Source organism: Rhea pennata, chromosome 7 (assembly GCF_028389875.1).
Source record: "Rhea pennata isolate bPtePen1 chromosome 7, bPtePen1.pri, whole genome shotgun sequence".
NCBI lineage: Eukaryota > Metazoa > Chordata > Aves > Rheiformes > Rheidae > Rhea > Rhea pennata.
The window spans coordinates 35,316,252-35,334,866 of record NC_084669.1 but is presented as its reverse complement, the minus strand read 5'-3'; the positions used below and the strand labels follow the sequence as shown (position 1 = coordinate 35,334,866).

The 18,615-nt window shown below is 36.3% G+C and overlaps 1 protein-coding gene across 4 annotated transcripts in view; it reads left to right on the top strand.

Moving 5' to 3' along the window:
- Positions 1-18,615, top strand: part of CTNNA3 (catenin alpha 3) — a 456,698-nt gene that overhangs the window by 76,926 nt on the left and 361,157 nt on the right. For all 4 annotated transcript variants that reach the window (XR_009959014.1, XM_062580676.1, XM_062580675.1 and 1 more), the window contains exon 6: positions 17,002-17,265. Coding sequence is in view for 3 of the 4 variants with exons in the window: in XM_062580676.1 (XP_062436660.1) it covers positions 17,002-17,265 (264 nt within the window). In the remaining variant the exon portion in view is untranslated. The remainder of the gene's footprint in view (positions 1-17,001; positions 17,266-18,615) is intronic.

Below are 18,615 nucleotides of genomic sequence, written 5' to 3'. Positions count from 1 at the left end.
AAAAATAAACTAAAAAGTAAATTGATTAGATAGTCATTGTGTGTGATTTATTATTTTAATATTGAAGTATTGTCATATGAAAAAAGTTGTAATGATGTATTAATTCATGACAAGAATAATCCAGAAGAAAGGAAAGGTTTTAGAATGGTTATTTTCATGCCAAATAAACTTTTCAAGACAAAAGAACTCTACTACAGTTTTTACATAAATGTTATTCAAAGTCCTAAAAATTATTAAATGTTGTGTTGATTGCAGTGTGGCTTAGGGTGAATATGGAGAGAACAGAATTTGCTGTATTTTAGTCTCAGCAAACCTATGCATTACATCACTCATCTGAAAGTATAAATGAAAAACACTCTGAATAATTATGTATCTTAGAATTTGTGAATACACTGCATCTGGAAAAAGAAAAAAGACTTGTGCTATAACAAGATGAAAGTTATTAAATTTAAATTAATTATGCAATAATTAACTAATCAATGAATTAAATGTATAAATAGACTTTTTAAAAGCAGATAATCCAGAAATATAAAAGAAAACTCTTTTTTTGGTCAGTGTTAGGGTATTTTATTCACAATTTTTACAATGACTTATATGGCAAATTTTCCCTTGGCTTGAGGGGACTTTGAGACATATCTGTGCTTAGCCAAATTGTAATTATGAATGGAGGAATTATAGGCCCATTAGTAAGGCAGTATTCATTTCAGCCTAGTGACTGCTAGTACCAAATATGTCGTGGTTTAAAATGTGAATGCTAAGTATTTAGCACTTGCTGAGCACCTAAAAAATAAGTTGCTGTCTGAAATACGGAAAACTAAGTTTTTAAATGCCACAGATGTGGAGGTGACATGTGTTAAAGTATTTGGCCAAGTGAAATATGCTACTTTGATTGTCTCACCTATCCTTTTTTTACTTATCTATGTCCTTGTGGAATGAGATCTAAAATGCACAGTTCTGTCTATTCTAGTAACTTCTCTGTTGATTGCCAGTCCTCTGATTCCATCTATTTAATTCCCTGAGATACAGTAGGAAAGAAAAAGGAGCCTGTTCCAGAGAGACTATGGGGCAGAGAAGCCAGTGTGCTGGCCCAGTTTTGTGATGCTCAGGATGGAGGTAACAGAATACATCCCACTCTTGCTAGCAGGAGCAACTCCTTCCTGTCTGTACTTGCCTCACCATGTGCCCTGGGGCAACGATAGGCCTGGCAAGACCTATACTGAGGCTGGATGTTCATGTGTTTGAGTCTGCTATTCCTGTTACTTGTTTGCACCTTCTGCTCAATTCCTTTATTTATTTATTTATTTATTTTTGCTCTTTAACGTTTTCCCTGCCTCTTTTTTCTCATATGTTTAGCCTCTGGCTTTTTAATTTTTCCATATTTTCCTTAATTTTTAACTCCTTTCATATTCTTTTTTCACATACTCATTTATCTTTTCCTCTTCCCTTCAATTTTTTTCCTGATTTGGACTTCCTCTAGCATATGTCACAGCCTGTATCTCAGTCATGGTATCTCTCTTGAGAGCGCAGGGAAGCTATGTAGGGACTGGAGAAAATCACTGACTGGTCAGGCTCTGTGGGAGAAAGTGTTATAGTTTCCTGTCTGTAGGATTACTGTAATAACCAGGAGGCCGCTGGTGGTTGCATAACTGCTCCTGATCATAAGCATGACAGAACGGTGCCACTCCAAGTTAAGGGAGAATAAGGCAGTATGCCTAAAGATCTGGGATGCCTCTCTGCCCCTTTGCTGATAATTGTGACTGCCAGCAATGCTAAGTCTTTGGCAGAGGAATGGCATGCCTGGTCTGGTGCCCTGGTGAGTTCATTACAGCATATATGTTTGCTTCAGTTTGGGGCTGAGAGGGGAAAGGAAGGTGTAGAGGGCCTGCACCCTTCACTGGCTGGGAATGGGGAATGCCAAGACAGCACTGCCTTATCTGGGCAGCCTATAGTCACAATTAATTTGAGGTTTGTAGCATCAGGGTGGGTTGGCTTGGTCTTTCCTAGGATCTGCGTGGGTCCTTAGGCTTCTAATTAATGCCAGGTTGTGACCTGCTTAAATAGGGATGTAGGCACACTTAGACAGCAGCAGATGCTCTGCGTAATTAATTGATCATCCACTGTTTGGGGAGAGAGCAGAAGGCATGTGAAGCAGTGAGTGGTTTTCAGTCCACTCCCTGCTCAGCGCTCCTACAAAAACATCTCAGGGATGCTCTTCAAACAGGCCCCCTTTCCCTGGCCTGTTGTTTCTAATCCTTTTTCTCCTCTCCTTCAGTTGGAGCACAAGCTGGCTGTGAGATGACCATGTCCCAGGAAACAAACCTGACACTCAGATACTCTCCGATAGCTAGTGTATCTGTCTAGAGAGTCTGTTTGTCCAGACAAACACTTCTGCTAGGAAATTATTATGAAGAGAATGAATCTCCCCCAGCACTCTTGTTGTACTGTTGAAGAGTTTCTCTTAGAGAAAATGTGGACTGTGTTAAATACAGGTAATGGAGGACTCTGTTGTTCCTGTAAAACCTCAGGGATTGACAAGCTTCTCCTCCTAAGAATCTACAGACAGCAAGCTTTGGCAATCAGGATAATTACAAGGATTAGTTGAATTCTGTAGAGTTCTGTTTTTCTTCTGTGAGAAGTAGCCAACCTGTTCACTGAGTAACAGGGAAAATAGTATGTGATTAGTTAAATAAATGTTCCTATAATTAGCATGGAGAAATAATTTATTTGCCTAAAAATAGTTTTTAAAAACAATTCAGGTAAGCTCCATGCCAAAAAGCAGTTTTGTGACACAGGCTTATGTTAAAATGAATTTTCAGTGATGAACTGACAAAACAAATGAAGAAGAGATGATGATACTGTCTTTCTCCTTGTTTACTTTGTCTATTCTGTCTCTCTTACACAACAGCTTGTTTGTGAGAGCAGTCTCCAGGATGATGGATTCCTAGACAGAATTCCTCTGTCTCCCAAAAGTGCCCTAACCATTGTGCTGTAGAATATTTGAACTTAGTCTTTATTGCTGGAACTGCATGATGCATGTATGCACTTTATATAATATTATTAAAGGAAGCAAATTTTACGTCCATTCTTTAAAAAACTGAAATACTTTGTTTTCTCTAGATAATAGTAGTAAGAATATATTAACACAGGGAAAATAACATTTTCAGTAGCCTTGATGTTGGAAGTACCTGAACATTTGCTGTAAACAACAAACACCAAAACAAAAAAAGGAAAAGCCTGAGGTAGGTGTCTGATGTCAGTTTTAGCCTGAACTATTCATTTGTCAAAATTATGAACAACTGAAAAGAGGTTTCTTTAGTGGAAAATGTTAACAACCCAATGCTGAGTAAGCCCTCTAGAAATCTAGTCCAGCGTTGAGCTCAAAGCAGAGCTAACTTCTCGTTTAGAACAAGCTGTGCAGGTCCTGTCTGGTTGACATCTGAGTATCTTCCAAGATTAAGATTTCACAGCCTGTCTTAGCCCCCGTTGCAGTTCATCACCACACTCACAGTGAACCTTTTTCCTTACATCTAATTGCAGTTGCTTTCTTGCAAATTGTGTCTTGCTTTTTCCCTCTTTGTGTCTTGCCTCTCATCCTTTAGCTATGTACTTTGGAGAAGAGTCTGGCTCTATCTTCTCTGTAACGTTACTTTGCTCAGTGGGAGACTGTAAATGGGATCGCTCCCTTCCCCTAACCTTTCTTCTCAAGCCTGAACAAACATGGTTCTTACAGCCTTTCTTCATATGTTATGTGCCCCAGCCCATTAACCATCCTAGCTGCCTTTCACTGAACTCTTGAAAATCTGCAAGCCTAAAAGCTTGTGATTTATTTTTGTTGAAGTATAAAATATATTTGTCTTCCTAAAATTTTCTAACTTACCTGCGTAGAATCATTTGTCATGTGTTGTATGTTGCTCCTTAACTTTTGTCAAGAGAAACAGGGAAAGGTGGTTTTTATTTTTACCTCTTCTATTTTCTTTTTTATGTAAAAGAATTTACTTTTTTTTCTCAGTTTTTAACTGGAGCACTTAAAGTGTTTACTGAAGGTTGTATCATTTATTTCATGGTTTATAAGGTCCCAGGGACTAACTAACACTAATAAGGCTACTTTTGACTTGACAGAGGGAAGAATGGTTTATATAGAAAAAATTAAATTTCAGTTATATAAATATTTATCAGCTAGGAAGGCTGTCTCAGATTCCCTGAATTATCTGAAGTATCTTACAGTGTCGTAGTTTCTAACTAGAAGTGCATTTCTAACTTGAAGTGCAAGGACATTTTCTTGAAGAGTAACCTTTGCTCATTATCATTTGTACAAAATTGCTCAAGTTGTGGAAATGAATATGTTACATTAAGGCTAATTATTATATTTGAGTATAAGAAGAATATTAAGTTTCTCCAAAGCATGAAATGGATGCTACAGAGAATAACTGTGCTTAAAACAAACAAACTGAAAACCTTCTCGGACTGTTTAATTAGACAGATCTCCGGGTGGAGTTCTTCCACAGTTAATATAACATTTTTTTTTTTAAGAAGTAATTCTGGTAAAATTTTTTAGGCATTTGTAGAAATTTTGCACTTCCAGTGAAAAGATTGTTTTAATAAGAAAAAATATGAGTGTAAGACAAAGTACATACAGGTGTGTATCTCTTAAATGATTAAAAGAATAGGGAGATCATAGCATATGAACAAGCAGAGGACATTTGGCAAGACTGCTGCAACTACGGTGTGAAGCTGCAATTTCTTCACCATTCCCCCTCTTCCAGGAAAACATGGTTACAGGCAAGTAGCTGTTTTGTCCTCTCTTGAGGTATGGAGATGATGACAAGAAAGTGAGAAAATTTGTTTGTTTCTGATGATGTCAGCAGTTGTAGATTCTTATTTTATATTTTGGGAGGCATACTGCACCTCTGTCACTAATTTATAAAGGAAAATTTGATGAGGATAGAAGTTTGAGAATTTCACATTTTATATAGTGTCCTCATCAACTTTCCCCTACTAAACATTAAACTGTGAGGAGACTGCTTTCCACAACCCTCATCTCTGTGATAATTGCATTGTATTTTGGATATGCTTTTGTTGAATGAACATAGCTATCATGGGGAATGTTGGCTTTTGTGCCCCTTGGATTAAGATTTAGAATTATATTGAATCCACTGAATCATAACATTTAGTATCACATGAGAAAATACTTATAAACAGACTTAGATTTTTTTGTTTTGTAATGTTATGTCTGATACTGGAATAAAGCTGAATTTTAACCAGCTTGAAGAGTTTTGATGTGAATGAACTTCTGATAGAAAACTCAATTTAGAAATTGAAATTAACTATTTGGAGTTTTCTGATTTTTTCTGCAGCAAAAGTCATAATGAGATATTTCAGATCAAGTCAGCTTGAGTCAGAGTTTTTCCCTGATATGACTTCAAACATCTTATTTTTTATGTATTTGAAGGATCAGTAAAACTTCATTTAGCTACTTTATTGCCATATAAGAAACGCCCAGATGGGTCATCACCACTTCTTTGACTCCAGGAAGATATCATCCATTGCTCATTTCAACTGTGAAAGTTGGAAGCTGGCGCATGAAGAAAAAGGAGGAGTTAAACTACTCTTCCATAAGTTAACAGACATACTAGGCAATGCAAGTTGATACTGATCTCATTCTGAAAGGAACTATTTATAATGCCTTTAGCAAAACAAAATCATTTTGGTTTCATGAATTTTGAAAAGTCTTGTGCTAATAAAGATGGCAGTACAAACTTTATTATAAATATAACTGTCAAAATATTTATTGTTGGAAAAATACCAGTATTTCACAAATTTTCTCCATTTTTTAATAAAAACCATAGGCGTTTAACTACATGTAACCACAGGGTAACATGTCCTTGTTGGTGAAAATTTCGAATCTTCTTAATCTTTTAAAAATCCGTTGCTTGGTGCTCACCGATAAACAATCATATGTAAGAGCTGAATGGACATTTGACTTAAGAATTCAAGCTATCTTTTTCTCCCATAAAATTAATGAAATTCAACAGTTTATGGATGTTGGTTACAGGGTATTCCATTTTTGTAGCTGTAGTATTATACTGCATGTTCTTATGGTATATTGGGTCATATTTTGGGGCTGATCACTCTACTTTGAAGGTGATGCAAAATACTGTCAAGCATAAGGAAGAATAGGGGCGCATGTGGTGCCTATCTGTAACACCAATGTTGGTAAGGATGGATCCTGAGAAAAATCCAGCCATCTAAACCTTTATCCTAGTAATTTGCTTTTCATGGATCTGTGTAGTATGAATCACCTGATCAGAGTATTTTATTTTTCTGATTTTAACAAGGTATTGTCCATGCAAGGCAAATGTGCTCATTGTTGATTAACTTCATGGATTTCTTTTGTTTGTTTTGTAGAGCTTTCTTGGTGTTTACGCTTTTTGAATTTCACTTAACATTGGTAAGAATTAAATAGTATTGAAGTGCCATCATGGAAGATGAATAAAAGTTCTAATCTAAATAGAATCTCTGTAAGAGTAATTTCTAATTTTTATAGGAATGTGAAAACGAAGAAATCGAGTTCTATATTTGCAGCTTTTCTTGACAAATACTGATGCTATAAATTACACAGCTGTTCTTTCTCTGTATGGATTTTGCAGTACTCACAGCGATTTATAGGTTCAGAGTGCAGCTGCTGGAAGTCATTTATTTTCAGTTCTGTATTAAATCTATCATATACAAATGCATTAACATCCAGTACAGAGCTCAAGGGCTTATGGCTTTTTCTCCCTTGTTCTGAGTTGCTGTCCTGCAAACATTTGCAAGATATGTAGAAAACAACATTAAAAACGATTAAACTGATAATAAAGAAAAAAGGGAAACCTTTTTAGTATTTTCTGTGATAAATATTTGAAACTAGCTCATTTTGCAGTTTAAGCTGAGCAGCCACACCAAAACCTACTGTTAACATTTCTGAAACTGGTAATGCTAATAGGCTTGTTCTGACGGATTAGCACTTCAGTTCCATTTGCTTGAATGCCACTCTTTAGACATGTCAGTTGTACCTATATTCACATTTCAGAGATTTAGCCTCTCCTGCAGTCTTTGAATTATGTGCAATTTAAGTGAGTGTGTGAGCATGCATCTTCAATTTACTTGATTCAGCGTGTTTTAATTCCCCTATATATGTAGGGAGTTTGATTGCAAAAAGAGAAACTAGCTTATTTTAAATATTTGGGAAGTATTTGTAATGAATGTATACCTATCCCTAGACTATAACAATAACTGATTGAAGTTTGACAGAAGAACAGAGGCAAGGGGCATGAATATTTTTTGAGTCTATAATCTCTGAGAAAATAGCAGTTGAAACAGGCTGCCTGGTAGGAGTTGTGTATCTGTTTCTCATTGATGATTTCACATTTTTCAAGCTGAGATAATAAATCCGGGAAAATGGAACTGTGTTTTGTCCAGCACTAGGGGAAGCTTGTACCCAGGGGAACCTGAGCTGTTTTGTTAGAGAACCCTTGTGACAGATGGAATACCTTTAGATAGACTAAAGTGCAGTAAAAGAAGATTGAAATGAGACAGGCTAACAGTGAAAGGTCTGCAAGATTGGCATATGTTGGCTGGTGTATCAGTGAGAATTCTGGGGCACCACTTGTAACATCATCTTCTGCTATCAGTATTTGTACTTTAGGTGTTTCTAAGGAATCTAACACTGCTAAGGCAGAAAGTGAAACAGATTTTCCATCTAATAAATATTTTTATTGAAAACTATTCCCCAAATTCCCTTATAATTTTAGAAGTTAAAACTCAGAAAGCGTTATTCTGTTTCATTTTTTGTTGTAACTATTTTATTATATATAAAGTTTATTTTAGCATTTAACCTTCTGCTATAACAGCTTTACTATATTTATTATTATTTATTAATTTTACTAATTAGTTCTTATTATAACAATTACAAATTTACAGTAATTTGTTAAAACTGCTCTTATGCTACAATTTTGGATGAATCATCTTCCATTGAAAAAATACTGTGCTGAAATACTTCCTGTAAGCTTCGTTAACTGTACTATGTGCATAGTATTTTGTATGATGGTACTTCATATTTTCCATACCTCTGAAATAACTACAGTATGAAAGATTTTATATTTCATCTTGCTCTATATGTTTTATTCTTATGGTTTGTATGAACATTTACAGACAGATTTTAACCTTGCCTTTCTCACAAATGCAAATCTTCAGGTCTCCTCAGTCCTGTGAGAGGAGTTAGGTCCTACTTTGGCCCATCTTTTGAATTTCTTAGCTGTTCTTTAATTTATAAACTTAGGCAAATTAGACTTTCTGTGTCTTGGCTTTCTCTAATTTCTCAAATGTTGCAGCATCTTTGTGGTTTTGAGCAAGCATGGAAGTGACATTGCTGTTCAGTTTGCTCTTAAAGATATTTTAACTTTGTTCTCTCTGCTTTTTGTTTCTCTGTCCTTTATTGGTTGGCCTGCTTTATTGCTTTGTTATCTTGTGTAATAATTCATCTTTGCACTGAAATAATGTGGAATATGAGTTATCCTTAAGTGTCCTTTCTATGGTTTCTAAGGAATTATCGATCCTATGATAGATTACATTCTGTGTATATTCTTGGTTGCAGATGGCATTGAATTTCTGTATCTTTTTGGTTTGTCTTTCAGTTTTGCAGTTTCTAAGATATTCTTGAACACAAGTGTTTTAGGTTCCCTGTAGCAATTACTGCTTTTGTATGTATATATTACTTTTTATGGTAATACAGAAATCCTCATAAACTGGACACTATCTTCATAAAATAATGAGTTTGTCCTGGCTGTGATGGAAGGGGTGGGCCTTTAGGAGGCCAAAGAAGTCTATCACTGCCACATTGTGCCGTTGGCACAGCAGCCCTGACCTTAATTGCCTCTTAGCCCCTGATGTTCTCCATGGCCTGACCGAGCAGCTCTTTAAGCTCTTCCTAGCTTCAGCAGAGTTGCAGGGAAGCTGTGCAGACTCCAGGGTGAGCAGGAGCAGGAAAGGTTTCCAGACTCCTAGATTGCGACTTTTCATATTATTAAGACAGAATGTATTTACTGGGTGGTTTGGTGTGACTGAGTGTACCTCCTGCAGAGTACTGTAGAAGAGAAGGCACTTTGGAGCATACTGATCTGTATAGGACTTTTGCTTACTCCTCCAGGATCCATGCTTCCTGTGTTTCTGTCAGGCTTTCCAGCTGTCACTAAATCTGTCCTAGATCAATTATGTACTTCTGTATTTTGTATTTGCATTATATTACTTTGTTAGGTATGTATGCACGAATTCCTTGTCAGTCCTCTGAAAATTGTGATAAGTTGCTTTAATATTAAATTTTAGACTAAATCATAAATGATCTTGACCACCAGAAGTGTCCATTGCTCTCTGACCTCATTTCTTTTGAGGATGGACATTAAAAAGCAGATCTGACAGATCAATGATTCATAGATCAGTGATAACAGACATTGAAGTAGGAGAGCGTGTTTATTTTTATATAATTAGCTGAAAGGATGAAATGGAGTTTTAAACAAAAGAGATCAACCTTGATAATAAAGGATCCAACAGGCTTCTGAAACAAATGGTTAACATCAGCTAGCTCTTTAACTTCCTAGGAAGAGATCTCCAAGTCACATGAAGAATTAATCTCTGAAAACATTTGAAGTTTAAATAAGGAAATAAAATTATGCCATAAAAACTCTGGACTTAGGAAAATTTTAAACTGCATTTGACAGCAGCAAAAAGCGAAGGTACTTCTTAAGTGGAAATGTTAACACAGAAGAGCTGATTGTTGCTTTAATCATTGAATAAAGAATATAAGAGGACTGTAGGGGGTTGCTGTCCTGGTCATCCTGGTTTCAGGTGCTGCTGTCTTGGTTATCCTATTTTCGGATGCTTGGAATCAAGTAACATTTAATATATTACTGTCCCTTTCCATCTTTTTTTCCATCCTCTTACTTTTCCTTACACTGTTTCAATCTCATGCTTTTGTACTGTATATCTGCCTTTTCTTGTTTTCCTTTCTTTATATTCATGCAGATTTCTGCAGGGATATTTCATCCCTTTCTTTCCCCTTGCTCCTTCTCCTTTACATCATCTTTACCCTTCTGCTCTTCAAATCATGATAGGACCTTATGGAGGTTCCCAGCTTCAGATCTGGTGTTTAACCTGGGAGCCCTCTCCCTGATGAATGTTTCCTGCTCTGGTTCCAGAATCACTTGTTTATGACAAATGTGACCGTAACTTTACTAGGAAAAAACCTTTGTGAGCTAATATATTAAGTGGTATGTGTTTGTCGAAAATGAATTGCTGGACATAAAGAGAAATTCTATTACATTAATTCTTACCAGAAAAAATTGCTTTGCTACCTTTCAAACTTGGCTACTTCATCTGGGAGACTGACAGTTAATGGAGCAGGGTATTAAAAGTGTGGGAACCAAATTCCAAAAATAACAGATAGGGAAGTGACAGCAAGGTGTTGCTTAATAATCTATAACAAGGCTAGAAGTCACTGAAGCATATGAGAGAGAATATTTTGTAGTAGTTGCAGTCTTAGCCAGCAAAGCCTTGGTAATTTAAACACTGGGATGTTAACCAGAGGGGGGCAATATTTGATACTTTGAATAAGATCGCTGTGCTACTTTGTGGTATTTTGTATCAGTTTGAATATGATTAATAGTGAATAGGGTATATGTGCAGAAAGAAAGTTGTGAGGCTTCACTTCCAGTTAAAATCTGAGTCCTGTAACAGTTTATTATTAATTCTTGGATATCTTTCTGTGGAATTTCTGGTAGGAAGCAAAGGCTGATATCTTATTTTATGGCAAAATAATGTTAAAGATATTTGGATCTAATCGGATAAGTTTATCCCTTCAAGAGAAGTCGGATTCTTGGTCAGGGTATCCAAGCTCATTTTCAGTTCTTTCTGCTTTATCCCTTAACTTTCATATTAACTTCTAAGCCACACTGGTTATTTCATCAGAATCTCTAATTTTTAATGGATGAACAAGTTATTCATTTGCATTTAAATGAGACTAACAGCAGTTAAAAAAAAAAAAAAGAAAAAAACCCTTGACCTTACAACAGTGTTATCAAAGTATCATTCTCCTAATATGAATGCTAATGAAAAGCATCTAACAAGCAATCAAAACATCCAGATTTAACTAGAAGCTGTCAATAACTTTTTGTTTGTTTCTTACTGCAAAACTGAAACTTTATTTGCAGTTATAGAACAGCTTCTGTATTTCTGTGTACTGACAGTTTAATTCAACATGTCAGCTTTCAGGAGTTCTTTTTCCTGTTTGCATTCTTCAAGACTGTAAAAATCTTTGGAGATTTATTTAGTATTTCTAGAGGTTAAAAAACTTTTATTTCAGTGCCTTGGTACAGCTTTTGACAGTAAACATAAACACTTTCCCCTTCCTTTTCTAAGTGATACGGCATATAGAGAGAGATTTCATCTATACTTCTTTGTTATTATCAAACTCTTCTTGCATTCCTATTTCCTGCCAGATTGGTGAAGTAATTTGTGTTCTAGCTTCAGGGGAGAATAGAGAACTGTCAGGTACTGAAGTTGCATCTTCAGCAAGTACACATAACATTTTCAGACATGGCCATGATTTGGGATTCCCAGTTTGAATGCCGGGGATAAAAGTTTCATGCATTTTGAAAAATCAAGGACCAAAAATGATTAAATTATTCTGAAAATCAGACCTTGGTATTCCATGTTCATGGAAATCAGTGAAAAAGGCAGCACCTCTCTCTAAAGAAAAAGCTATACATGGTGTGTACATGTTACATGTTACATGCGTTACATGTTACAGTTAGAGCCAATGATGCTGATCTTCTGCTTGCTGTTAAAACTGACTAAAAGTCAGGTGGCTTTATAAACAGTGCTGAGTTTTCACAGAGACAGGGTAGATTATTTAAGATTCTGTCCTCTGCTGACATTGTCATGGCTTTGTACTGTAACAGTTCGCATTCTGCATATTCATATTCAAGGCTGATGCAAACAAATTCTGCCTAGAGCTTACAGCTGTGTAGAGTGTTTGTGTGTGTGTATGGTGTATATATACTTTCAGCATGCATACTGTAGTATAGTTTAGCATCACACACGAAGAATTGCTGGTAGCCTCTGAAGCCTAAAATAAACTACTCTTAAGACTTTTTTTTTTTTTTTTTTTTTGAAAGTTAGTTTGGAATTCCTGACAATCAAGTAATCAAGACAATCTGTGTAATGTAAAGAAAGATTCCTGTTTTTATCTGCACTGCACAACACACACAATAGTGTTATGATGCATCTTCTAAAATGGCTTACTTCCATGGTGTGTGCAAACACAGTTGTTTAGGAGATTTTTGGTATTTTGGTATCATCTATCTATTGGAGGAGAGAGATGAGAAAGGAAAATGTTTTACACCACTGGAGTGTAACAGATTTAATTTACTTGATCTACCAGTGGAGCAATTCATGGAAACATTTTTTTTTTTTTTAAGCAACATATGAACAAACAGGCTTATGTGTAATATAGCTGTATGATCCATTGAAGTTTCATTTGTGCTAACCAAATTGTTATCCAAAGTCAAGCCCAGAAGTCAGTCCATGTGTCAGTCAGGATCAGGGCTGGTGAGAGTAACCAGTAATCACTAGACAGGTCCGTAGTGATAAGGCAGAGCCAGGGCCAAGCCAGAAAATCAGTCTGTGGGTCAGAATCCAGATCAACAGGGTCTATGGCCAGGCACAGGTAGTGGGGTGGGAACCAGTGGTACCAGACTGAGCTGAAAGGGGCTCCTGGACCCATGGTTTCTCAAGATCCTTGTCAGGAGCAGTAAGCTTTTAAAGTCTATGAGAAAGTAGTACTACCCTGGAAGGACTGATACAGCTCAAGAGCAATGTTGCCATCAGTATCAGTGCCATTTTTTCCCCCCACTTTGTGAGATACTCTCTTTTTGCTGAATGAGACCACATAGTACTTACAAAATGAGTGAACTGGAGCCATACCCAGATAAATGACGCATGAGCAAAAACACTTGGAAGAGTTTATGAGCTCTCCTATCATCTTTGTTGATTCCCCAAATAGACATTGCACTTTGGCAGCTGCTCTTGACTGAAAACTGAACATCAAGGCTGAAGCTTAAGCCATGATAAAAAAAATAATGTTTTTGTTCCTTCATCCTATAGTGGTACAAAACTGTGAGAGTTTGTATGTTGTTTTTTTTTCCTGGATATAGAGCTCAATGCAGTGATGTCTGTCTCTGCAAACAGTGAGCTAGATGACTGCAGTGCATTTTATTTGAAGTTACCTTTGTGAACCTCTTGTTGACTGCAGCATGTGCAAAATATAGCAGTTATTTATACTTGTGGAGATGCCTGAATCTCGTGAGTTGTGCTGATGCAACTACTCTGTGAAAAAGAACTGTTTTACAGCTTACTTGCATAGCACTTGTGTAACTCTATGTTTCATTCTGTGCAAGGTTAAGGCAGTGAATTCAGCAAGGGACAGTATGTGTAGAGTGTCTGTTGGAGTACAACTCTCACTACATTCCTGTCAGACCCATGACTGAATGCTCAGACCTTTAAAAGTCTGTAGTCTTAGTGTAGAGGCTGATCGGAAGGTGTGCAAGCATATTCAGGTTTAGCACAGTGCTCATCAATGTTACATTAACACTCTGCTTGTAGTTTTCAAGTGATATATTGTATCAAAAATAAATCAAAATGAATTGTATATTTTCTCAGTATTACTTTTCTGTGTTTCCTAATGGTATACTCTCTAGTTACAAATGAAAAGGAATCAGGTGATTTCTGTATTTTTCTCTCCAGTGAAAATGGTTTGAGAAGTACCGGTTAAAAATCTGTGTGTAGAGACTGACTTCCTTCTTTTAAAGAACTAGTTGCATTATTCTAACAATCCACATATGCAAAGGTTTGATAAAGAAATCACTCTCTCTTTTTGGCCCTGTTGTGCAGAAGGTCGGACTAAGATTATTGAATGTCTCTTCCTGTTTGTGAATCACATAAAAAATCTTGAGGATTTAATTTTTCATCAAGGTGGAAAAGAGCAATATCCCTACAGTTGTTTTGGGGCTGTCTAAGGCTTGCAGCTGAAAAGCAAAGTAGTGATATATTTCATGGGTTTAAACATAAAAAAAAAAAAAAAAAAAAAAAAAAAAAAAAGTGTTGTTGAACAGAAGTGAGGCTTTTCATAGCTGGATTTACCAATACTGTGCTTTTGAAACTTGACACAATATAGTGTGAAACAAAACTGTGTGTTTTTCCAAACATTTCTGGACAGCTAAAGAATAAGAAATTTCAGAACAAAAACTATTTATTCATCTTCAGGTGTGTAATTTGACAGTGAGTTACCCTGTTTGTATGATTGCCATGTAGAGGGCCTCCTTGATAGCCAGCTTTCTTGAAAGCCAAATCATGTTAAGAGACAGCAAGCTTTCAACAAGTGTTTATATACTAAATTCAAAACTGACAATGTGCTTTACAAACATTTATAAAAACACAGCCTTACAGACTCTGAAAGAAACTAGTGCACATCTATGTAACATTTCTTAAGTTCTAAAGGCCACAAAGATGGCTGGGGGCCTGAACACTTGCCTTTTGAGGACAGGCTGACAGAACAGGACTCGTTCAGCCTGGGGAAGAGAGATGACTTGGGGGACATGACAGCAGCCCCACCAGCACCTACAAGAAGATTGCTGAGAAGGCAGAACCAGGTCTGCATGGCAGTGCAGGCTGGAAGGGCAAGAGACTGCATGCATAAATTGGAATGAGAGAGTTTTAGACTGAATGTAAGGAAACCTTTCCTCTCTGTGCAGTGGAGCAGGGCACTCAGAGAGGTTGTGCAGTCTCCATCCTTTTGAAGGTTTTCAAGATGTAACTGGATAAGGACCTGAGCAACCAGGTCTGACCCCAGCTGACTGTACTTTGAGCAGGAAGATGAACTAGAGCCCTTCTGAGGTCCCTTCTGACCTGAATTATTGATACTAGGAAAATTAGCTTTTGCATTGGCTTTCTTGACTGAACAGTGGTTCTCCCACAACTTCTACAAAATTGCCGTTCACATAGATACATAGAGAAAAGCCTGTCATTGGGACTACTGTGTGTGTGTATATGTGCACACATGCACACACACGTTTACACACACACACAAATGAATTTGAGTTCAAGCTGGGCCTAGGGGTCACACAGGCAATTGCAGACTAGCACAAATACATACTGTATTGCAAGTGTTAATAAACAGAAGAAATCAGCATAATCATTTTGCATGAACCTATAGTATTTCTGCATTGTTTTTTGAGGAAGCTATGTGTCAGAAGCAAGCACTAATGTATGGTAAGTTGTTTTCTGAAGCTTTTCATATTTGCCTGTGTGCTTTTATCACTGCATGTGTGTTCTAATGGTCAGAAAATATATGCTGGAGTTTCTTAATACTGTCTTAATATCAGCCCTTTAATTTATATTTGAATTTTAAATGTCTCCAGTTAAAGTTGTTTTCCTACTTCTTGACATCAAATGGAAAGATGAGAAAGTGATTTAAGATACAAGTCAATATTACCCCGTTGTTTCAATTGTTTTGGTAATTTTAACATACCATTTTGTCTCATTTGCTTTTCGTTTACCTCCCTCAATTGACTTTTTATGTCACAGTGGTCCTAGTTACTCCCAATTTGTCAGTTAAAATTAAATGATTAGCATTTTTTTACAGTTTGTTTTTTCCTAATGTAATAATTTAATGCAGTGAGAAGTAGATACTTTTGTAAATAATGCATATAGATGTGGCTGATGCAATGCCAATGAAAATAATTGGAAAGACTTGCGTTTGCTTTAGAGCAGGCTGCAAGCAGCTTTGCATACACTTTGTCATTCACTCTTCATTGTGTCTCTTCTAATTGTTTGAAACTAGTGCCACAGGCTTTTGTTCTGATGTGCCATTTTCCATTCCTTTCTTTCTTTTTTTTTTTAATTTATTTTTTTTTTATTTTACCTCTGAGTTTAATTTCATCCAAACTATTTTTCAAATATCTAGTAGTTTTCTTCAAAGGGACAAGATGCAAAAAAGAAGGTAAGGAGAGTGTGTAAAGTAAAATAGGATGAGACAGAAGGCTCCTTACAGTCCTGATGCTGACCGTGTGTTTGCCCTGAAATTTATAGCTTTCAGCTGCCCAAGTAACTGTGCCTGAGCTTGACTCCTAGAAACACCTAGAAACACTTAAAACTGACTTGATAGCTCTATGGAGCTTCCGGTTATAAGGTTCACTTTGTTCCTTATTGTCTGGGCTACCAGAAGGCAGTGGGATTTCAGGAAGGTCTGGGTGGAAAAGAAAGGAAGAAGAGGAGTGTGGCAAGGTTCCTGAGTTCTCTTAAGTGTGCGCATGACGTGGAGAGAGGAGAAATAGGCAGTTTCCAGAGATGGCTTTTCACAGGCCCTGTTTTTCTTTTCTCACCTTCCATGCTTTCCTGGGAATACATGGTTCTCATCTCTGAACTGCTGTTCCTTTCTACAGTGTGCTTGGGATTTATACTGATGAGGCAGGGAAGTAAACACAGGAAATTAGCTTAAAAGCACAAACACGGAATTTCTTGCTTGACCCTATCTGTACCCACCGCCCTTCTTTATTGCCTATTAAGAAAGACATATTCGAGAGAAGAGACAGCTAATTTGCAGGCTAGTCCTGAGATGAACCATCATAGGAAAACCGTACTTAAGAATAAGCAAAATGTGGACAGATTTTCATCCTGGCTATAAGACACAATAAAAATGTGATTTTTTTTTGCATAGGATTGGCTCATTCTTTGTGAGATAAGAATGATCCTAAATTTAACTTTAAGTATTGTTGTAGACATAGTTAATTTTCATAATCTTTGATTTTTCCTTAATTTTTCCTTAAACAGAATACACATAGAAAAAAATATTTATATTTACTTGTCAGTTTTGAAGTGCTTTTGGAAAAAAACAGCATGTTCTTTTGCTGACAGGATTTGAAATCTAGCAATCAGCGAGATGAAATTGCTGCAGCACGTGCAAGTCTGAAGGAAAATTCATCTCTTCTACATTCAATATGTTCAGCTTGTTTGGAACATTCAGATGTTGCATCCCTTACAGCCAGCAAGGACTCAATTTGTAATGAAATACAGAATGCTCTCAGTGTAATTTCTAATGCTTCCCAAGGAGTTAGAAATGAAATGGGACAACCTATATCTCACACAGCTACTCTCGGAAGTGCCCTTGATGAGCTTGAGGTAGGTAAATGCATAAATCTGTAACACTGCAACATTTTTTGGGAAAATGTTTAATTCTTTTTTTTTTTTTTTTAATTTTAACTATTGCTGTAATTGACAGATTAAAGACATTAGAAACTGAAGCTTTGCTTCGTCTTAGTGATAATTGTGTCACTGTAAACTATTTCACTGAGAGGGATCACTTCCTTCAACACAGTTTGAAATTAAGTCTTCACATCTGTTCAGTGTTTGGCTTGTTTTGAACAGCAGGCAAGAATTAGTTCCAAATGTATCACTAAAGGCGAAGACAGAGAAAAAATCCTTGAATATCTGGGCAGAACTCATGAGTTCAGTTTAAAAATGACAAGAACAATTATCAGATGATGATAATCACTGCTGCCCTGACTATATTTCAACTAGTTTGATGCAAGATAAAATTCTTTACTCCAAAATTTGTCATTGGGAACATTATGTAATTACGTCCTGCTGATTGACAGTGGTAAGAGCCAGCTTGGAGGGTGAGGTTGCAGACAGTGTTCCTCATCTACTGTAAGTGGTGCATGCCCAGATCAACAAGGGGAATAAACATTTCTAAATACATTTGCAAATATGGGTCTTTTTAGTTGTAAAAACACAGAGCTATCGGATGCCAGCCTTGGAACTCCAATATTATTGACACACTTTCAGGTAAATTGGGGTTATGATTGATGATAAAAGATTTTGCCTAAAATTTTCAATGAAGCATGGAAGAAATGCACTGAAATTCATATATGGCACTACTCCTGTAGTGGCAGTTTATTAATCAAAACAGACATCTCAATCATGTCCAAAGTTGAATCGCTGATACTTTTTCCCAAAGGAACAGGTTACAAGTCTGTATTTCATCCTTCATTACTGCTTCCATTGGGTTTTAAAATTACAGTTGCTAGTCAATAATCATTATTTGATAGAAAAAACCTCAGGTTTTATGTATAATATGTCTTTTGTTACAGTGGAACTCTGAATGACAAATAATCCAACTTAAATTAGAGCTGTTGTTTACCTTTTTTTTCTTAAAAAAAAATATTTTTTTTTCTTACAGAATTTAGTGAAGTGGTCATTTATGCTGACCAGAGGGAAATCACTCTGTCTGTATGACAGCCATGCCATTTTAGTAAATCATTTTTCTGATGTCATTAATTTTACTATTGTTTTCAAATCTAAGAATTGTGATAATTATGAAAGGGAAATTTCTCCTTTGGATTGAATTTATTTTTAGTCAGAAACATATGAGTCTGGCTGTTGTAAAATGTTATTTGTTTATTGAATTTTAAATTCATTTTTACTTGAGTAACACAAGTAGGAACTGAGGCTGTATGACTTAGATAAAGG